The sequence below is a fragment of the Balaenoptera physalus genome (genome assembly GCF_965194825.1).
Source record: "Balaenoptera physalus genome assembly, chromosome: 14".
Classification (NCBI taxonomy): domain Eukaryota; kingdom Metazoa; phylum Chordata; class Mammalia; order Artiodactyla; family Balaenopteridae; genus Balaenoptera; species Balaenoptera physalus.
Genome location: NC_138893.1, coordinates 54,612,154 through 54,635,303, shown reverse-complemented (window position 1 = coordinate 54,635,303; position 23,150 = coordinate 54,612,154). Strand labels below are relative to the sequence as shown.

At 36.5% G+C, this 23,150-nt stretch overlaps 2 protein-coding genes across 5 annotated transcripts in view; one reads left to right on the top strand and one right to left on the bottom strand.

Annotated features, from left to right (window-relative positions):
• Positions 1–23,150, top strand: part of ZNF518A (zinc finger protein 518A) — a 50,212-nt gene that overhangs the window by 15,978 nt on the left and 11,084 nt on the right. The window contains exon 5 of one of the 2 annotated variants that reach the window (XR_014253088.1): positions 17,550–17,637. Coding sequence is in view for 1 of the 2 variants with exons in the window: in XM_082423633.1 (XP_082279759.1) it covers positions 230–4,696 (4,467 nt within the window). In the remaining variant the exon portion in view is untranslated. Of the gene's footprint in view, positions 1–101; positions 6,677–17,549; positions 17,638–23,150 lie in introns of those variants that run through there. The other variant, XM_082423633.1, reaches the window with a different exon arrangement.
• Positions 18,335–23,150, bottom strand: part of BLNK (B cell linker) — an 83,651-nt gene continuing 78,835 nt past the window's right edge. For all 3 annotated transcript variants that reach the window (XM_082423789.1, XM_082423790.1, XM_082423791.1), the window contains one exon: positions 18,335–19,870. In XM_082423789.1, the coding sequence (XP_082279915.1) occupies positions 19,751–19,870 (120 nt within the window). In that variant the 3' untranslated portion in view covers positions 18,335–19,750. The remainder of the gene's footprint in view (positions 19,871–23,150) is intronic.

Genomic DNA, 23,150 nt, shown 5'->3' with positions numbered 1-23,150 from the left:
TTTGTTTGATCAACATTCTTGCTTTGTGTCAAAATGAACTTAAAATATGAATTTTACTGATACTTCTGTGATGAACATTTCAGTTCTTTGTTTGATTTTAGGTGAGTTAATGTGGGAAAAATCCTGGTATTTTGAAGATGTCTCGGCACAGTATTGTTTCCTGTTCAAATTACAAGTAACTTCAAGAGTTTGCAGGAAAAAAAGAAATTGGGATTTTTTTGGTTAAATCATGCCATCTGAACAGAAACATTTATTTTTTGATGAAAAACAGAATACTTTAAAAGGAGATTATGATGTGAAAAATAAGATAGTTGATACTATCAGATCAGTACTTAAACCAAAAATTTCAGAAAGTAGTTTTCATTATGAACTAAAAAATGTGAAAATTGTTTTGCCGAAGATAAATATTCCAAATGAGGTCCTATTGAAACATGAAGTTGACAAATACAGAAAATTATTTCAGCATAAACCACAGACTGCAAGAAAATCTATCAGTATAAAGACTGTAAACTGTGTAGAGGAGTGTATGTTACTCCATAAGTCTGAGAGAGTTGAAGAAGGTGTAAAAATGTCTGCAAAAATACTCAACTTCAACTGTTTGAAGTGCCGAGATAGTACTCGGTATAGCCCAAATGATTTGCAGAAACACTTCCAAATGTGGCACCGTGGTGAATTACCTTCATATCCTTGTGAAATGTGCAGTTTTTCAGCAAATGACTTCCAGGTATTCAAACAACACAGACGAACCCATAGAATTACTTTAGTGAAATGTGACATTTGTAACAATGAGAATTTATATACTTTATTAGACTTAACAAAGCATTTTTCATCCACACATTGTGTAAATGGTAATTTTCAATGTGAAAAGTGTGAATTCTCCACCCAGGATGTTGGCACATTTGTTCAGCACATACATAGACATAACGAAATCCTTTATAGATGTGGTAAATGCCATTATATATGTTTAACCAAAGGAGAGCTTCAGAAGCACCTTCATATTCACTCTGGTACGTTTCCCTTCACTTGTCAATATTGTAGCTATGGTGCTACCAGGAGAGAGCACCTTGTAAGACATGTTATAACTTTGCACAAAGAACATTTATATGCGAAAGAAAAACTGGAAAAAGACAAATATGAAAAAAGGATGGCAAAGACTTCAGCAGGACTTAAACTAATATTGAAAAGATATAAAATAGGTGCATCAAGGAAGACATTCTGGAAACGTAAGAAAATCAACAATGGAAGTGACAGAAGTATAGAAAAAAACACTCAAGTGCTTAAAAAAGTGAACAAAACACAGGCTAAATCTGAAGACCAGAGCCATCTTGTTCAGGAACATTTAAATGAAGAAAAAGATGAAAGACTATACTGTGAGAATAATGATAAACCTGCTGAGTCAGAGTCAGAAAAGCCAACTCTTCTGTCCACTGGGCAATGTAATGGAGCTGAAGAGGGATCAAATTCTACTTCAGGTTTCTTGAAGACTGCTGTACAAGGACCTACAGTGTTAATGGTAAAAAATAATAGAATAACAATTCCTGCTAACTACAGTGCTAAGTTTATGGGCTTTAAGATGGTGGATGGAAAACAACATATTGTAATAAAACTGTTGCCTACCAATAAACAGAATTTATATTCACCAGGCTCACAGTCAGGTGCTGTAAGGGACAGTACTGCAATTTTGCAGCCCCAGACTTTGGACACTACTGCATTTTTAACAGGAGTAACAACTGAGTTAAATGACACAGTTTACATGAAAGCAGCTACTCCATTTTCATCTTCATCTCCTATACTTTCAGGGAAGGTAACTTCAGAAAAAGAAATGGCTTTACTATCTCAAACAAGTAATATGCTTCCAACTATGGATGATGAAAAAAGTGTTTCTCCTTTGCCGATAACATCAGAATTGATTACAGCATCGGTGAATTTGACCACAAAAGTAGAAACAAGAGAGAATGTTGACTTATGGGGAAGTCATATTACTCATTGTCACCCTGAGGTATCAGGTAGTGCCATGAAAAGTCCAGATAAAGTCACCTGTACTACCAAACCGAATTCATACAACAGTGGAGATATGCATAACTATTGCATTAATTATGTCAACTCTGAGTTACCTGTTGAATCTTCCAACCAAGGATCATTACCTTTTCATAATTACTCAAAAGTGAATAATTCTAATAAACGTCGTAGGTTTTCAGGGACAGCAGTGTGTGAAAACCCTCAAAGAGAATCTTCATCAAGCAAGACAGTAGTTCAACAACCAATAAGTGAGTCAGTTTTATCACTAGTGAGGAAGGAGAGCTCAAACCCAGATAGCCTGTTAGCATCTATTAGTCATTTAAATACTAAAGATGGAACTTTAAAAACACAAGCTGAAATTGAAGAACAGTGTGTTTTAGAAAAAGGACAAAACATTGATGGACAGAATCTATACACTAATGAAAATCAGAATTTAGAGAGCATGACTGAAAAGCCTAAATGGGATGACGTTTCTAGTGTTGAGTCACCTATGATGCCTAGAATTACATCTGTTTTCTCTCTCCAGAGCCAACAGGCGTCAGAACTTTTGCCACCTGAAATAAACCAGTTACTTCAAGAGGTATTAAAAGCAAAACCTGATGTAAAACAAGACTCTAGTAACACTCCAGATAAAGACCTGCCGCTTCATTATGACCAGTCATTTCAGAAACATGAGGGAGAAGACAAAATAGTTGAATCTTCAAAAGACTTGAAAGTACAAGGCTTCTTTCCGATTCCATCTGGTAATATGGGGATTAATGTGGCTACAAATGATCTGAATTTAAAATGTAGTGGAAAAGAAAAACACATGTTGTCAATGTCACAAGATGTGAGAGATTCAGAGAAGACCCCTAGAATTTCTGGTTTTGGCACATTACCTAAGACTCAGTCAGATGCGATAATTACACAGCAGCTTGTAAAAGACAAACTACGAGCCACTACGCAAAATATAGGTTCTTTATATGTGCAGAGTCCACTTGTAAATTCAGAACCAAAAAAGGCGATCTTTGTTCAGACTCCAAAAGGCTTTTTTGTACCATTGCACATTGCTAACAAGCCTGGATTACATGTTTCAGGAAGACCACTTCCATTGGTTAATACACAAGGTGTCCCTGCCTCTCTCCTTTTAAACAAGAAACCTGGGATGATTTTAACATTTAATAATGGGAAACTTGAAGGTGTTTCTGCTGTCAAAACTGAGAATGCTCAAGCTTGTGGAACTACAAATAAGGAGCCTTGCAGAACACCTTTTTTAAAAGTAGAACCAAACAGTAATTGTCTAACCCCTGCACTTTGTTCCAGCATTGGCAGCTGTTTGAGCATGAAAAGTAGCTCAGAAAATACTTTGTCATTAAAAGGCCCTTACATTATTAAAACGCCAGCAAGTTCTTCAGTGAAAGGTGTTCCTGCTCCTAATATAATATCTGAGCATCAGGGCACTAAGTTGAATATCTCAGATTCAGTAAAACAGCAGAACAAGATTTTTCCAAAACCACCTCTTTACACCCTTTTGCCTGATGGCAAACAAGCTGTTTTTTTAAAGTGTGTGATGCCAAATAAGACTGAGCTGCTTAAGTCTAAATTAGTCCCGAATAGTACTTATTATAAAAATATACAGCCAAAGAAACCTGAAGGAACACCACAAAAAATACTGCTGAAAATTTTTAACCCTGTTTTAAATGTGACTGCTGCTAATAATCTGTCAGTAAACAACTCTGCATCCTCACTGCAGAAAGACAATGTACCATCTAATCAGACTATAGGAGGAGAGCAGAAAGAGCCAGAATCTTCTAGAGATGCCTTACCCTTATTACTAGATGATATGATGCCAGCAAATGAAATTGTGATAACTTCTACTGCAACATGCCCAGAATCTTCTGAGGAACCAATAGGTATCACTAACCATTCAGAGGCCAGGGTATTAAGGTGTAAAACAAATTGTACAATTGAGAGAAACTTCAATAAGAAAAAGACTTCGAAAAAGAAATGTTCAAGAATGAAAACTCATGAAAGAAGTAAAGATTCTGAAACTTCCTTTGTATCTAGAAACAGAAACTGTAAACGCAAGTGTAGGGATAGTTACCAAGAACCTCCAAGAAAAAAAGCATTACACAGAAAGTGTAAAGAAAAAGCAAAGCCTGAAGATGTCCATGAATCGTTCGGATTCATCAGACCCAGGCTTTCAAAAGATTCAGTCAGAACTTTGCGGCTTTTCCCCTTCAGTTCCAAACAGCTTGTGAAATGTCCTAGGAGAAACCAACCAGTTGTAGTTTTGAATCATCCTGATGCAGATGCCCCAGAAGTAGTAAATGTAATGAAAACTATTGCTAAATTTAATGGACGTGTACTTAAGGTTTCATTGTCAAAAAGAACTATCAGTGCTTTACTGAAACCAGTTTGTTATAACCCTTCTAAAACAACTTACGATGATTTTCCCAAGAGGCACAAAACATTTAAACCTGTTAGTTCTGTGAAAGAAAGATTTGTGCTAAAATTAACTCTCAAAAAGACAAGCAAAAACAATTACCAGATTGTGAAAACTACCTCTGAAAACGTTCTGAAGGCTAAATTTAACTGTTGGTTTTGTGGTAGAGTATTTGACAATCAGGATGCTTGGGCTGGTCATGGTCAGAGACATTTAATGGAAGCTACTCGTGATTGGAACATGTTAGAATAATTTACTGTAATTACCAAGGAAAAGAAAAGTAAAATTACCTTAGAAGAAAATAGTGGGTTGAATTACTAATGCAGACATTTTTTACTTCAATATAGTACCTGAAGTTAAACATTTAAAAGTTGGCTATATTTCCATGGAAGAGCAAAAGTTTTAGTGTGATATTTGAGAATGCTGTCAGTGCACATGTTAAGTTTTGAAAGAAACTAATCAGCACAGATACACCTTGATTTAATTTTTTAAAATGTGTTCTCGGGAAGTTAGGGCTAAAGAAAATTTTGATAAAACAGTTTTCCCAGTTTAGTGACTCTTAGTAGAGAGTAACAGCTGACAGCCCCATTCCCTCTCTTCTTCCACCAGCCTTATGATTCTGATAATTATAGCTCCCCTGAAGAGGTTGAGATCTCTTTGATTATGGAACTGAAGGAGTTTCTCATTATTTGTGAAGATACTCTAAGAGAACTTGGGTAAAGAACTTACTCTACATCTGCAAAATGTTCTTTTGAACGTAGTTAAGCTCCTTTGAGGGTACATTTAACTCACTACAGTTACACCTCATATGATTGTTGATAAGAGTTTTTGACAAGCAGATCTTTTTTCCTTGTAAGCTGTGTTCCATGTCATTGATTGGAACACTCTTCCAACGTGATTTTCTTTTTCTAAATGGCTCTCAAGTGTTGCAGTAAATGGGCAATCTCGAGAGAAGAATTAAACTCTCTTTGTCTAGTTTGAAGTTCATTTAAAGAACTTGAACATTTTTCTGAATTTGGTTATATTCCCCAGTGATTCCCTTGCACAGAACTGTTTATTTGATTTAAATTGTCCCCTCGTAAACCAAGTGGCCAATTTTTTTCTTGGTTGCCATCCCTTTTAAAAAGAGTGAAACATAGAAGCACTTCCAAGGGAATGGCTTTTCTTGAAAATTAAAAGTTATTCCTCAGAAACAATATTTTGAAGTAAGATTAGCAAAGCAAATCATACTTTTGTGTTTATTATTAGTGTCTGAACATGTCCACATTGGGACAAACCATTTTTGTTAGCAACTTTTCAGTATGACAACCCAAAGCAGATTACTGATTGTTTGCAGTTGGAAATTGAAGAAGCATTAATAGTGGACTCAGTGACAGTGCATAAAACTTCAGGACAGATTCTGAAGGGGTATGTCCAACAGGTAGAGTTTTTAAATGAATATTTTCATGACAACAGAATCATCGATTTAAACTTCCCATTTTGTAAGTTTGGATCAAATTTTGTTGGACCATTGGACAATGGAGTTCTTGTATTAAAAAATTATATACTAATTTTTGTTACATTGTTACTACTAGTGTTATGACATTTTCATTGATTGAATGAAAACTTCAGGGCTCCTTTTCTGTATATAACAAAGAATTTAGAACCTGTACATATTTTTGTACCTTTCAGTTATGTAAATTTTGCACAGAAAGTCTTTGACATAAAAAGTTTATTTTCTTTCAATTTAGTTCTGTGCATGCACTAATAAAACTTGTCGTTTAATTTAAAAGGAATATATAAGACTTTACCCATGTTATTTTTTTGGTTTTTATTTCAGATGTACAATTTCTTTTTTTTTTGATAAATTCAGTTTTCAGGGATTGAACACTATTGTTAGCAAGTGCCTAAAAGATGTGAAACAGTTTACATACGTCAACTGTAACATTAGGTCCCAAATGGGCCCACTCCCCCAATAATTTTATTTTAAAGAAAGCCATACATAGATGCTTCAAGCTATCTTGCTATGCACATTATACATGTACTGTTTTTGTGCAGTTTGTCTACTTTCTTAGAAGTGAAGTATTTTTTGTATAAAACCTGTTACAATTGTGTTTCTTAAATTGAGCCTAAGAACGGAGTTGATTGGAAATATACAGTATATATTAATAATGTATATGGTGTTTAAAGAATGGTAAGCATTGTTAATTTCTGTAATGAATGTTTTCTTCAATTAAATTTATCTTAAGTTTGTGTTTACATAATTTTTTTACTATGCTGAAGTCAAATGGGAATTTTATTCTAGTGGGAAATACTTAGTTTTCAAAGCCTTTTTTTTTTTTTTTTTTTAATGCTAGTGAATGCAAAATGAAGTTTGGGATTTTTTTTCCCCAAAATTATAGGTGAAATTTTGAGATTTTGTTTGAGAAGGGTAACATATTATTATAGTTTAACTATGCTGGTAAGAAAAGCCACAGAGAGGCTTATGTTCTTCAGTACCCTAACGGCAGTAAAACTGAAATGTTGCTCTGTTATGGTTAGATCTATTATGATGCATCACCTTCTGTGAATAGAGAAGAGAGAGAAGGAAGTGTCTTGCCAATGTTTGCAGCACTATAAAAATATATTTCAGAATAGCCATACCAGTAAAAAAAAATCTAATGTCAAGATACATACTTTTTGCCTTAAGGTTTTAAAAGCTATTTTAAAAAGCTTCATGCCCCAGATACTCTAGTTGATACCTTTTATGAGTTGTTTTTGTTTTTAAACTAGGTTATTCTGAAGGAGGAAAGCCTGCTTGGAGCCTCTTTATTGCCAGAGCAGAAAATCTGAAAATAAAACCCTCTATCCTTTCTTTCCTTCTGGCTGAAAGTTAGCTAAAGATGGCTTTCCAAAATATGATGTTCATTAGTTTGAAGTTCTTATTACAACTGGAAGAGTTAGTGTTATTTTTGCAATCCAACTTCTGGGTCAGGAGATTTTCATTTTTTCCTATTTGTCCTTCTGCATTGAAATGGGCCTCACTATTTGTCATTCACTTAAAATAATAGTTCAACTTTCAGAGTTTGAAATATAATTGAAATATAATTTCAATACTAAGCATTCAGCACAGATTGAATTCTAATAGTTTGTTATACAAATTTTTGTTTTCATTAAGGAGTCAGTGAGGTATTTCAGTAAAGTGTCAGACAAATAACTTAGGCTTTGTAGGCCATTAGTCTCTGTCGTTAACTACTTTGTCATAACGCAGAAGCAGCCATAGACAACGCATGAATGAATTTGCCTGTATTTTAATAAAACTTTGTTAAAAAAAACCTGTCAGTGGGCCAAATTTGGCCCATCAAATGGTTTACCAACCCTTGTTTTCTCTCAAAGATCAGTTCTTAGATTGAGATTTTTATTCAAAACAGAAGTTTGATATAGTTTTTTTGTGTGTGATATACACCAGCTATATAAAAGTTACAAGGTATAAAAACTAAAATGTATGTATATACAGTTAACCAAGGTAGATGTATTTGTTTAAAAGTGAAGTGAATGTAAAGGTAATGAAAATAATTAGTGGATGAAGTAGATAGGTCTTTCGTGTGCCAAGGGTAATGCAAGTTATGGAGGGATTAAAAATGAGATTAATTGCTGTGAGAATTTATGTCCAGGTTAGATGAGAAATAGATACTAGTTCTTCTAGTGTGACTTGAAATCACTGGTGAGAAAAAGTAATAGGAATTCTTTAGGATGGGGGGAAAGGGAGGTTAGCTGAAAACAGAATGTTGTATTAATTCCATGCAACTCACTTCAGATTTTTTCTTTTTAGTAAGTGATTCCTTTTCACCATTGACATCTGCTTACTTAGGATATGTCCCATTTGTGTTGAGGTGTTGGCTCTGTTCCTTGTCACAGCAATTTGTTACGATCTTTGTTTTCAGCAAAGTGCCTTGGGGATTTCACCTGGTAAAACTTGCTGGGGGATGTTAGTTAAGAGTGCAGTATTTGAAAAAGAATTTCCCTATAATGGAGAGCTGAAATAGGATCAGCTTGGTTGATTTGGATGTTCATTGCTTTAAGTATGCTTCCTTTAATAACTAGACAATTAAGAAGTAGCCAATATCTTGGAAGAGGTGTTTGATAATCTTTTTTGAATTATTTTTTGACTATTTCTCTGTCTAAAATGGCTTCTGTTAATACATGCCCCAAGTTTAAGAATCTTTTTTCTTTAAAAAGTGAATATCATAAATTATCATAGTGTAAACTTGAGTAATGTAGGAGGAATGTTAATGTACATCAATTTTGAAAATCATGATTTTAGTCAATGCCAAGAATGTACTTACTAAAAAATACTAATTCCTAGTAGAGACATTTTTAATATGTTAAAAGAAGAATTCTTCCTTAATACTTTAGAATCCTTCAACCAAAAGTGAAGGTTATATTCAGGTTGCAACTCAAATTGCCTTTTTCGATTAAGTAGTGAAACATAGGTGCCTACTGTCATCAATTATTTCATAAGTTATTGCTATTGTTATTGTAAGAAAGCAAAATGAAAACTTGGAGAGAGACCAAAATACTATTTGCAAATGACTTTATTTCAATACTTTGAAAATCCAAGAGAGTACGTTGAGAAATAGTTTTCTGAACACTTAAGAGTAATCATTTGGGAGGCAATAAAAGAAGACCCATTTATAATAAGAGCCACAAAGTAAAAATTGTGTGAAGCTTCCAAAAGAAAAACCACAGAACCTAACTGGGAGAAATACAGTGTTTCTGGGTGTAAGATTAAATATACTGCTGTTCGGAAGATCTCATTTTCCATGCCTGTGCCCCACAGAAGGCTTGTATTGAATAAGGTGGTGGCAGCTGGATAGTGGTGCCCATTGCCCCACTCCTAATTCATGCAGTATAAAAATCAGGACAGGGCAGCAGCTACAGAACTGTGCAGTCCCCCCTTTCCCTCACAGCTCTGTTATAAGAGACTTAACCTGCTCTGGTTGGATTGGCAGTCATGTGGCAGCATACATCGCTCCCAGCTTTCCTGGGGCAGAAGAGCTATTGTATGTACATTCAGCAGCTGGTGAACCTTGGCACATTCTAGTCTCCTCCTATGCCCTCCCCAGCCACCAACACAGCTGTTCCACGGGGAGTATTCAGGGAGCATTCAATGTAGACCCAGTTTCCCAACATTCCCCCACCCCGCAAGCTGCTCCATAGCACAGAGGCACAGGGGTCCTGTTCAGGGGAGGGTTGGAGTGAGCGTCAAAGATTTGGTAATCATGCTGTCTGTTACAAGGGGCCTGACTTTATCTGGATCAGACTGGAGCAACTTATACCCTATAGTATTGTTGAAAACAATAGAGCAATCATCTAGCAGATACTGAAGGCTAACGGTTGCTGGTGATACCACTAGATATCATTGAGAAGCTTAAAGATGAGAGAGGTAAGGAGGGAGAGAGAGAGATAGAGAAAGTCTGGATAAAACTGCAGACATCCCTTGTAATCAGAAAGAATGTGTGCATTGCTCAAGGCTGCAACCACATAGGAGCAACCCTTGCTGAATGTAGGGCAAGTCTTGTAAACTCCCTAAACAGTGAAAGCAGCCTCCAAGTCACAAATCCAATGGTAAAGGGTGTAAATCTCTTACTGATTCAGGGGGCTTAAGCACAACCTCTCATCAATCTGGCTGGTTGCTAGGTGGTGTTGACTTGAAAGCAACCCCTAGGAAGTCAGGCTTAAAGATAAAAATGAGGGGGAAACAAGTTGAGCAGTGACAACAGAGGCTGCATACTGTGAGGGGAAAAAGACTTGGTGAATTAGTTTAGCCAAATTACTAAAAACAAGTCCAGAGTGGGCGAGGAGTATGCAGAGATCCTACAATATGTTACCTAAAATGTCCAGCTTTCAACATAAAATTAGACATTCAAAGAAACAGCAAAGTGTGACATATGAGGGAAAAAGGCAATAGAAACTTCCTTTGAGGGGTACCAGATGTAGGATAAATGTTAAGCAGCTATTATAAATAGGTTCAAAGACCTAAAGGAAACCAGATTTAAAGAATTAAGGTATACTGACAGTCTCATCAAATGGAAAATATTAAGATAGAAATTACAAAAAAAGAACGAAATGAAAATTCTTGAGTTGAAAAGTACAATAACCAAGGTGAAAAATTTACTAGAGAAGCTCAACAGTAGATTTGAACTGGCAGAAGAATTAGCAAACCTGAGGATAGATAGAAATTGTGAAATATGAAGTACAGACAGAAAAAAAAAGTGAAGAAAAACAGTCTTCCTCACACCACATACACAAAAATTAACTCAAAATGGAGTATAAACCGAAATATAAGAAAAAACTGTAAATCTTGTAGTAGAAAATATAGAAGTAAATATTTATGACCGTTGTTTAGTCAAAGCCTTCTTAGACTTCTTCTTTGGTGTCATCACCAAAATCACAAATGAAAAAATAAGAGACAAAAGATATATCGAGTTTTTATTAGAAAAAGACATTGTAAAGCTGATCTATTTCACCTAGTTTGGATTAATACCAATTTAATTTCAATAATAAAAACTTTGCTCTGTATAGCTTCATCTCTCCACCCCCCGTGCTGTTATTGTCACAGATTATATAGCTTTATAAATTGTGTGCCCATCAATGTAGATCTATAATTATTGCTTTATGCATTTTTCTTTTAAATTAGAGGGAGGAAAAGTTACAAGTAAAATGTATGTATTTTTTGTCTTTTATATTTACCTATGCTGGTGTTTGTATTTACATTTATCAGTTGTGTATTTCTTTGTGTGGAATTGCATTACTATGTAGTGTCCTTTAAACCTGAAGGACTTTTTTTGTAGAACAGTTCTGCTAGCAATGTTTATCTGAAAATGTGTTAATTTTTCTTTCCTTTTTGAAGGTTGGTTTTGCTGAATATAGAATTCTTGGTTGGCAGTTTTTTCTATGCAGAACTTTGACTATGTCATCTCACTGCCATCTGGCTTCTATGGTTTCCGATGAGAAATCAGCTGTTAATCTTACTGAGAACCTTTTGTATGTGATGGGTCACTTCTCTCTTGCTGCTTTCAAGATTCTCTGTCTTTCAATAGCTTGATTATGATATGCCTTGTGTGCACATTTTAAGTTTATCCTACTTGAAGTTCTTGAAGCTTTGTGGGTTGATAGACTAATGTTTTTCATCAAATTTGGGAAGTTTTTATTTCTTCAGATATGCTTTCTGATGCTTTTTCTTCTCTCCTTCTGAGACTCACTTTTTAGTATGCTGTTATGCTTGATAGTGTCCCACAGATCTCTCAGGCTCTGTCCATTTCTCTTCATTTTTTGTCTTTCTGTTTCTCAACATGGGCAATATCAATTGACTTATCTTTAAGTTCATGGATTCCTTCTTCTGCCTGTTCAAATCTGTTGCTGAGCCCCTCTAGTGAATTTTTCATTTCAGTTATTTTACTTTTCAACTGTATAATTGAAAGTTCTAGAATTAAAATTTCTTTTCATAAATTCTGTCTATTTATTTATATTCTCTATTTGGTTGAGACATCATTCTCTTACTTTTTTTCATTCTTTAAACATGGTTTCTTTCAGCTCTTTAAACATATTTAAAATAGCTAAATTAAAATCTTTGTTTAGAAAATCCAGTGCCTGGGCTTTTTCAGGATTTTTATTGATTGCTTTTCTGTGTGTCTGGGCAATACTTTCCTCTTTCTTCACATGCCTTGCAATTTTTTTGTTGTAAACAGGACATTTAAAATATTATAATGTGGCAACTCTGAAAATCAGGTTCTCCACCTCCCCCCACACACCCTCCAGGGTTTGTTGTCATTTTTGCTTGTTGTATTTGTTTGTCTAGTAACTTGTCTGAACTAAGTTTGTAAAGTCTTTATTCTTTGTTATGTGTCACCAATAAAGTCTCTGTAATGTTAGCTTAAGGGTCAGCTAATGATTGGACAGAGGATTCCTTATATACTTGGAATGAAAAAGTCTCTCAGTGTTTGCCAAGGGACACTGTGTGTGTTTTTGTGGTGACCCTGCAGCACTTAGCCAGGCAGCTTAAAGCTCTGCCTTAGCCTTCACTTCTTACTTCAGCAGAGCCTCCAGGTCAGCCAGATAGGAGAGCTTATGGCATTCTCAGGTCTTTCCTTAGTGTACACACAGTCGTGGGCATGCGTGTGACCTTCTAGATTCCCAGGAGTATGTTAAAGCTTTACAAAGCCCTATTACTTTCTTCCCTAGCTTTTTGGTTAGGGAGAACCCTAACCAAATCGCCTCAAATTTTATCTATTGGATCAGACAGCAGCGACTAAAACATCTACCTGTCAATGTTTTCAACATGGCCCCTAGGTAGCAGCTGTAGCTCTCTGCCAGCTTCATGTCAGGCAAAAGCCAGTCTTCCAGGAAGTCACCAGAGTAGTCAAAACAAATAATTACAATTCTCTATGAATGAAGTCTGTTCTGTTTCCCTCTGATACCAGGAATGAGGTTTTTTATTTATAGGACTCTGCTGACATCAAACTTAAGGGTGAAAGACTGACAACTTTCTCTTTAAGATCAAGAACAAGAAAGGATGTCCACTCTCACTGCGTCTGTTAAACATTGTACTGGTGGCAGTTAGGCATCCAAATGGGAAAGGAAGAATTAAAATATCTCTATTTTTAGATGACATGATCTTATGTGTGGAAAATCCTAAGGAATCCATTAAAAAACCTCTTATAACTAATAAAAGAGATCAGCAAAGGTGCAGAATACAAGATCAATAGAAAAATCAATTCTATTTCTATACTTCAGCAGTGAGCAATCAAAGTGTAATTAAGAAAAAAAATTCCACTTGGCATCTAAGGGAATAAAATGCTTAGGAATAAATTTGACAGAAGAAATGCAAGACTTTTACACTGAAACTACAAATCATTGTTGAAAGAAATTAAAGAAGACCTAAATGTAGAAACATGACATGTTTGTGCATTTATTGTTAAGATGGCAGTACTACTCAAATTGATTCACAGATTTGATACAAGCCCTGTCAAAATTCCAGCTGCCTTTTTGCCAGAAATTGACAAGCTGATTCTAAAATTCATATAGAAACACAAGATACAGAATAGCCAAAACAATTTTTTAAATTAATTAATTTACTTATTTTTGGCTGTGTGGATCTTTGTTGCTGTGCGCAGGCTTTCTCTAGTTGCGGCAGGCAGGGGCTACTCTTCATTGCAGTGTGAGGTCTTCTCATTGCAGTGGCTTCTCTTTGTTGTGGAGCACAGGCTCTAGGCACGTGGGCTTCAGTAGTTGTGGCACGTGGGCTTAGTTGCTCTGTGGCATGTGGGATCTTCCCAGACCAGGGCTCAAACCCTTGTCCCCTGCATTGGCAGGCAGATTCTTAACCACTGCACCACCAGGGAAGTACCAGCCAAAGCAATTTTGAAAAGAATAACATTGGAAAACTCACATTTCCCCATTTCAAAACTTACCACAAAGCTACTGTAATCAAGACAGTGTAGTACTGATGTAAGAATAGACATATAGATTGATGGAATAGAATTGAGAGTCCAGAAATAAACCCAAACATTAATGATCAATTGATTTTTGACCAGAATGTCAAGACAATTCAACATGGAAAGAATCGTCTTTTAACATATACTGCTAGGACAGCTGGATATCCACATGCAAAAGAATGTATTTAGATACTCCCTCATACCATGTATAAAAGATAACTCAAAATGGATCAAAGACCTACATGTTAGAAATAAAATGATTAAAATATTAGAAACAGATAAGTTGAAATTCATTAAATTGAAAACATTTGTGTTTCAAAGAACTCAAGACAGTCCACAAAATGGGAGAAAACACTTTCAAATCATATATCTAATGTGGGAATTGTACCCAGAATACACATAAATGATTACAACTCAATAATAAAAAGACAAACAACTCAATTAAAAAATGGTCAAAGGAGGGAATTCCCTGGCAGTCCAGTGGTTAGGACTCTGCGCTTTCACTGCCAAGGGCCCGGGTTCGATCTCTGGTTGGAGAACTAAGATCCCACAAGCCGTGCGGCCCCCCCCCCCAAAAAAGAAAAATTGTCAAAGGATTTGAATAGACGTTTCTGCAAAGAAGATATACAAATAGCTAATAACAACATGAAAAGATGGTTAACATTTTTAGTCATTAGGGAAATACAAATCCAAAGCACAATGAGATATTACTTCACACCCTTTAGGGTGGTTACAGTGAAAAAGACAATAACAACGGTTGATGAGTATGTAGAGAAACAGAAACTCATACATTGTTAGTCAGGATGTAAAATGGTGTAGTCACTTTGGAAAACAGTTGGGTGTTCCTCAAACTGTTAAGTATATTTGCCATATGACACAGAAATTCCACTTTTAGATATATACCCAAAAGAAATGAAGAACATACATCCACTCGAAAACTTGTACAAAATTGTTTATAGTAGTATTATCCATAATAGCCAAAAAGTGGAAACAACTCAAATGTCCATCAATTGATGAATGAATAAACAAAATATGGTATATCTATATAATATATTATTCAGCAATGAAAAGAAATGGAGTACTGATACTATAACATAGATGAACATTGAAAACAGTAGGCTAAGTGAAAGAAGGCAGTCACAAAGGACCACATATTGTATGATCCCATTCATATGAAATGTCAAATATGCAAGTCTATAGAGACAAACTAGATCAGTGGTTGACTAGGATGGGAGCTGGGGGAGAGTGGAGAGTGTCTGCTTATAGGTATGGAGTTTCTTTTTGATGTGAGAAGATTATAAGCAGATTGTGGTAATGGTTGCCCAACTCTGAATATAGTCAAACCCACTGAACTGTATAGTTTTAAGTGGGTGAATTTTATAGTATGTTAATTATATCTCAATAATACCATTAAAATTATCAACTAGTAAAAGTTGGTTAACTATTAGGAGGGGAAAATTGGATATTAAGGAATGCAGAAATGACAAGTGAGAATAAGCAAGGAAGAAACTAAGCACTTAGAATAGGGCTCACCAACCCCTAGTCTGAGATTCAGGCCTTGTTGAAGAGGTTGTAGCTGCCACAGGGACATTCAGGCTGCTGATAGTGAAGAAATTTTCTAGAAGGTGCAGACCTGACTGAGCCAGTTTGTGGGAATAGTCAATTCAGTGGCTGTGAAACTCATTGGAGGGTGCTGGTCAGCTAGAGCTGGTCTACTCCTGCTAAGAGTTAAAGAAACTCACTGGAAGGTGCTGGCAGCCTTGAGCTGGTCCAGAGGAAGTTTCCCCACTGAGTGGCAGACAAACTCATAGAGGGTGTGGCCAAGCTAGAGCGTACTGGGTGGCTGAGAGAAATTCATTGGTGAGAACTGGTGGGATAAAGCCAGTTAGCAGAACCTGGCCTGGGGGTCCTGCAGAAAAGCTCAGTGGAAGACGCCACAGCCCAGAACTGGTCTGCAAAAAGTGACCTGCTAGGTGGCTGAGAAACTCAGAGGAGAGTGATTGTCACTGGGCTTCCCTAAACCAGTAATAGGGAAAAAACACACTGGAAGCAGGAAGGGATATATATGTATATATATAAAGCAACACCCTTATTGGCCCATACTCTGCCTCAATTGATGCCATTTTCTGTTAGCCTTATCCACAACTCTGTGAGCCCCCTTGATTGGTATCCTAATCTTGTTATGATAATTGAGACCCCCCCTGGCTTCTGATATGTAAGTGCTGCTATCAGTGTCCCAGGGTTTAGACTATTAGCCCTAGCTACCATTAGCCCTGGCCAGCAGAACAGGGTTACCAGTGAACTTCTTAGTGATATTTGCTCCCTTCTTACCAGTGCATTTCTAATGGCCTTGGTGATCACACTTGTCCTTTGGGACATAATTCGCTGGTGGGTCTTCTGCCCTCACATAATATATCCACTCCAGCACGCTCACTTCCCTGAGCCTTTTAATTCTCTCCTCCACTATCTGCCATAGCAATTCAGGCATTTCACCCTCAATCAGTGAAGGTCATCACTTTTTCTAGTCTTCCAGGAGCCACCCAATGAGTTTGCATCATCTCCTAGGGTCATTGCCAGAGTATTAAATTATGTATCCTGAGAAGCGCCCTTAAGTTAATAAATTATTCCTTATCCAATCTTATATTCTGGCTTCTTTGCTCAAGTATTCTCAAAATCTAGTTCCATGGTACTCCCTCAGCTCCTGCCAGTACATGGTGCCTAATTCTTCAGTCTCTTTCAGGATGTATTCTTTTCCTCCCTCAGCAGGCCTAGCACATTTATAGCTGATTTAAGCTGCAAGTTAACTTTGGTTATTGGCCTAGCAGCCAGGACAGAAGGTAGGGGCATATCCTGAGGGGTATTTCTGTTGCCTTGCAGGGGAGAGGCCTCTGCAGTGTCTTCCCATGCAGGCAGAATGCTATTTCTTTTTTTTTTTTTAATTTATTTATTTACTTATTTATTTTTAGCTGTGTTGGGTCTTCGTTTCTGTGCGAGAGCTTTCTCTACTTGCGGCGAGCGGGGGCCACTCTTCATTGCGGTGCGTGGGCCTCTCACTATCGCGGCCTCTCTTGTTGCGGAGCACAGGCTCCAGACGCGCAGGCTCAGTAGTTGTGGCTCACAGGCCCAGTTGCTCCGCGGCATGTGGGATCCTCCCAGACCAGGGCTCGAACCTGTGTCCCCTGCATTAGCAGGCAGATTCTCAACCACTGCGCCACCAGGGAAGCCCAGAATGCTATTTCTTAATGAGAGGGGTTAACTCTGCAGACTCTGAGGGTTCAGAGGAGTCTGGGAAGCCAAATAATTGGTGGCATTCCCCATTAATGATGGTTTTACCACCATTCATCACCAGATGTTCTCATCCCATCTGTCAGGGTCTCAGGTTTATTGAACTAAGACTCTGACCTCGGTATGACAGACCTGTCTTGGTTTAGCATTAAATTATCTTTGCAGGGAATTCCCTGGAGGTCCAGTGGTTAGGACTCAGTGCTTTCACTGCTGTGGGTCCGGGTTTGATCCCTGGTCAGGGAACTAAGATCCCACAAGCCACGCAGTGTGACCAAAAAAAAAAAAAAAAAAAATTATTTTTGCAGTTCAGCAACTGTATTAAAACCTGAGTTTGGTCTTCAGCTTTTTCTTCTCTCCCACTGCAGGAGATTAGCAATTGGGTCACCACTTTGTACCAGGGATGGTTCATGCCTCAAATACCCCAAGGATGGAGTCCTTATTGTCAACTGGGTGGTGAGTAATCTGGTTCAAAGATGCCATCTTAATGCCTACTTTCTTGAAACTACTCCTGGTACTAAATCTGTCATTTGGGTCTTCTGGGGAGAAGATGCTGAGATGGAATTTGGAGTACAAGAGGTTTATTGGACTGTAATGCCTGGGGGATGGAGCAAGATTGAGTAAGAAAAGCTTTCATACCATAATGCAGATCTGATACTGGTGAAAGAAAAGGTTGGTGAATGGAAGCAGGATTGGGTGTAGAAAGCCTCAGACTTCCATGCATCACTGACAAAGTCAGCCAACTCAATGGATACTTTAGGTTAAAGACTATCCATTAGTTAGAGGAATTCCATGTTGGGCAGAATTGGCCAGACTGAGGGCTGCTTAGGAAGAGCATAGGCTTGGCTCAAAACCCAAGGCATGTCAGATTTTTTCCTGATGGGAGATCCAAACAGTGCACCTCCATTGCTGTCACACGATGGGGCAATATCAAGTAGTGTGACATTCATGTAACTGGAGTCCCTGAAGGGGAGGAGAAGAAGGATAACAGAAAATATATTTGAAGAAAAAATAATAATTGAAACTTTTTCCCTAAATTTGATGAAAACTATAAATACAAAGATCCAAGAAGCAACATGAAGCTCAAGCAGGAAAAGCACAAAGAAAACCATACCAATACACATTATAATCACATTTTCGTCATCACAGGTGATAAAGAGAAAAATTTTATTGCAGCCGGAGAAAAAAAGCACACATTATGTACTGAGAATCAAAGATAAGAATTACTGCAGACTTGTCATCAGAAACGCTGCAAGCCAGAAGAGTGGAATGATATCTTTAAGGTACTGAAGTCATCCTAGAACTCTTTCTCTAGCAAAATTACCCTTCAAAAATGAAGATAAAACAAAGAAATTTTCACAAAAGAGAAGTCTAAGATATGTCATCACCAGTAAAATTGCTCTATCTTAAATGTTAAGAGAAATTCTTCATGTGGAAGGAAAATGATACCAGGTGGATATTAGATCTATACAAAGGAATTAAGAGCACTGGAAATGGTGAGTAAACAAATAAATATAAAAGTGAAAGGGGGGTATTATGACATTTAAGAATACAGTTATTTTTATAAGTGAGTTTGTGAGTTCATAACCTTCTAGAATTTCAAAATCCTTTCAGACTGCTGTCTTACTCAGCGATCAAGTGCATTCCTCATTTAATTATTAGATTTATCTTAATTAGCTGCTTTATCATTTCAGTGCTGTCTAAAGTACACAGTAGAATAAAAAGCTTTGATATGACAAAGTGTAATACATTGCTGGGACAACCTAAGACCTTGGATATGGCTGCTCACAATGGTATCTCTTTTATTCCTGAGTGTTCATCAATGTCTGCTTTTCTGCCCCTGTTCTGTGGGCTGTTTCCCTAGGCTTTTAGTCTAGTTTTGCTCTCATCCCACTCTGAACCTCATATCAAATTTAGGGTCCATTTAATAGACATGCAGATCAAAGAGGGTATAATTATATTTAATAAGCAAAGCTAACAACATAATCATGGATAAGAAAGTTCATATCTGTATACATCTCCCATGGTGGGGAGCTCACAAAAAGGAACCATTACATCCCCCTTATCTGTATTTATAAATATCATATACTATCTATATTTTATTTTCTACACATTAAAATTTTAACCAAGGCAATTGTCAAGCACTGACAGTAGACGTCCTAGTTACACTGGGGCACTAGGACCATTGTGGTGGTCTAAATTTTCAGCAGCTTTGTTTTATCCAAGAGTATAATTTTCTTATTTTGGAAGTAGAGTGTTATTTTCTTACATGACTGAAAATACTTTACACCTGTTTTTTTAAATAAAGACATTCATTTGGAGAATATTAGTAGCATATTCTCAGCCTCACCAGATATTAACAGTTCATCAAGTCAGGCAACAGAACATGTCCATGTGAGCTTCTTATAAGGAAATCGACGACCACCTCAACAGCTTCCTCATCTTCTATTTTATTACTGGACGATTCATAATCCAAAATATGAAGTTTTGGGACTTTTTCCTCAAAAGTAGAAGTAGGTAAAATGTCTGAAGCAATGATGTTGACTTCCTTTAAAAATTTTTTTTTAATTTATGAAACGTTAACTGCATATTTCAGTCTTGTGGAATCTTTTGTGTTATTCTGACTGTCAATAAGAACCAGGGGACTGTGTTGATGATTCTTGATGATTTCAGCAACACTTCCAAAGTACTAGAACAAGAAAACATAGATGAATTATAAATTGGCATTTATATTAACAATGAGCTCCACTCCTCCCATCTTCTCCAACTCTTTCAAGTTAGTCAGAGTTACTAGGTCCCAGATGACATTCTACCCAAAAAAGTCCAATTTAACAATGGCTGTAACCTTTGAGGTGGCAGACGCTGGCCATTCAATAAGACTGAAAACACAACTGACATCCTCAATTAGTATAACTTCTTAGAGAAAATTACTTTATTGAGTTATGATGTAATATTTTAATATTTTGTTTTTTATTTAGTGCCAAGTGTAAAACTGTCATACATTGAATTTCTCTACATTTTTATAAAACATAGATTATCTGTTATGTTGCATGTCTTAGATACAAGGACTGATGTAGTAAATTAACGTTAGAATTTAATGTGAAGAGAGTTCTTTCCCAGGTTAATTCATGTTTGTTTTTGTGTTCTTTTTTTTGAAAAAATAAGGAAACCTTTATAAACCCTCATATACCCATTTTTGCTTTAGCTCCCAGTAAGTTTAGAGCTAAATTAGTGCCTAGTTAATAGTGACATTTCACACTAGGCTCTTACTATACATACGTATTTTTCCGTATGTTAATTCCTATTGTCTATTGGCTTTAGTTTAAGGCTATCACAATTTTTTTCTGAAAAATGATCAATGTTTTAAATGAAAGATAAAATAAGTATAACACAGACCAAGAAATGAAATGCATTGATTATACAAAAGTGCTACAAGCTCACGATCATCAGATAAATGCATTTACAGTCATTTTTTTAAAGTGGTAATTGTTTTACAACACTGCCATATAATTTAGCAATTATAACAATTGACTTCATTTTCTCTTAGTTTTTCACATAAAGATAAACATCTGGAATAAAAAATGTTTAAAAGCCTTTATTAATTATTTGGATAGCTTCCAAATATTATATATTAAATAAGTAAAGTATTCAGAATACTAGTCATTTTTCAAGTGAAACACCAGTTGTCTTTTAGATAATTGGCTTCTGAATATTAGGTCAAGGAAGAGAGACAGAGACTTTCAAGTACCTTTAGTCCTTATTTCTTACTTTCTCTTCAATCATTCAGCCCTCCTGTACTTGCCAATGAATTTTTTTTATGATACTCATAAAGACATTCATTCTGTTTGTTTGTCACAGCATATTGTTAAACTGAATGCAGTTGGAAGTTAAATTTATGGACTAACACACCAGGAAATGAAATAGTACAACCTCTTTGAAGTGAATTTCAAGTGAAAAAGTGTGTTCTGAACCCAGTAAATATAGGAGAGAGTTGCTTTGCTTACACAAATAAGCATCTCATTCTGTCCTTATACTCTTCTGAATATTTCTGAGGATTGCTTTGTTGCAGAGTTTGGGGATTAAAATGTTTGAAGTAGGGGGTTGAGCTGAGTTGAAATGTTTGAAGTGGGACTGGACTTGAGGCATATTTGTGATTTGACTGAATGAAGGATTGAGCATAACTTAGTTGCAGTTTCCCTTAACACTTTTTTTTTGGTCTACACTAATTCAGTGTATTTGAGATATTCATACATGGACAGAAAAACAATTGTTTGATAACTCAAAATCCCATGGTCAATAAAAAAAAGCAAACAGATCTCAGAGCGATAAAATACTCAATATGTATCCACATAATGTCAAAACATTTGCAAAAAAAGTTAAACAGTTAATCAACTAGTTACTTTTTCTACCCATGAATACCCCAACACAAATACAGACAAACAGACTTTTCAACATCTCCACATGGTTGACATCATGTAACCAAAGTTTTCATTTTTCAATTCAGATGTTCAGTATATGGGAGAAATTATCTTTTTATTATAGATAATTTAAGTAAGTGTTTTAAAGGACTCTGTCAGTACTTCCAGATGATATTATAATAATATGTATTTATTTTGGTATCCATAGGCTGGATAATTGGGGAGTGGGGTGAAGCTCTGATCTATTCATTCTGAGGTAGGGATGAAGATTCTTTAAGCCAAGAAGAACCACTGTTATCAGAGTTTCCTAGCAGGACAAGGAAGTCCAGAGCCCCTCTGAGAGCTCAAAATTTATCTGAGTGAATTTCAGTACCACTAAAAAGGACAGCTCCCTCACCCACCCTTAAGCCTCTTATAGAAGTACTGGACCCCTGGGGAGACTTTTTTTTTAAATTTTTTATTATTTATTTATTTATTTGGCTGCATTGGGTCTTTCGTTGCTGCGCACGGGCTTTCTCTAGTTGCAGCGAGCGGGGGCTACTCTTCGTTGCAGTGCGCTGGCTTCTCATTGCGGTGGCTTCTCTTGTTGCGGAGCACGGCCTCTAGGTGCACGGGCTTTAGTAGTTGTGGCTCGTGGGCTCTAGAGCACAGGCTCAGTAGTTGTGGTGCACAGGCTTAGCTGCTCTGAGGCATGTGGGATCTTCCCAGACCAGGGCTCAAACCCATGTCCCCTGCATTGGCAGGCGGATTCTCAACCACTGCGCCACCAGGGAAGTCCCTGGGGAGGCTTTAGAATGTAACCATCCATCCAAAGTCACTCTGTCCTACTAGGATCACCACCATATCCTACCACTGATTACTGTTGAGGAGCATATAGTTTAAAAAATTTATCATATAAAGGTTTCAGTGAGAATGAAGGTTTTTGTGAGTAGGGAGAAGCAGACAGTTCTGTTAAAGTTTTAACTGGTGTGAAATGATAATGCAATCTATATTTTAAAACCCATTTGGTCTTGATCAGTGTTTCGTGTTTTCAGAGTTTTGCATTTTCTAACTATCTGAGACTTTATTAAAAGCAAAATAAAACTCCAAACTATAAAACTCCTCGAAGAAAACATAGGGAGAAAGCTTCATGAGACTGCATTTGACAATGATTTCTTGGATGTTACACCAAAAGCACAGGCAACAAAACAAAAAATAGACAAATAGGACTACATTAAACTATACTACAAAGTTATAAGAGTTCTTTATATATTCTGGATATTAACCTCTTATCAGGCACATAATTTGCAAATATTTTCTCCCATTTCATAGGTTGCCTTTTTACTCTGTTGATTGTGACCTTTGATGAACAGAAAATTTTAGACCATTTTATTATACTATATACAAAGAAATAGACTCAAAATGAATTAAAGATTTAAATGTAAGACCTGAAACCATAAAAATCCCAGAAGAAAACATAAGCAGTATGCTCTTTGACATTGGTCTTAGCAATATTTTTTTGGACATGTCTCCTCAAGCAAGGGTGACAAAAGCAAAAATAAACAAATGGGA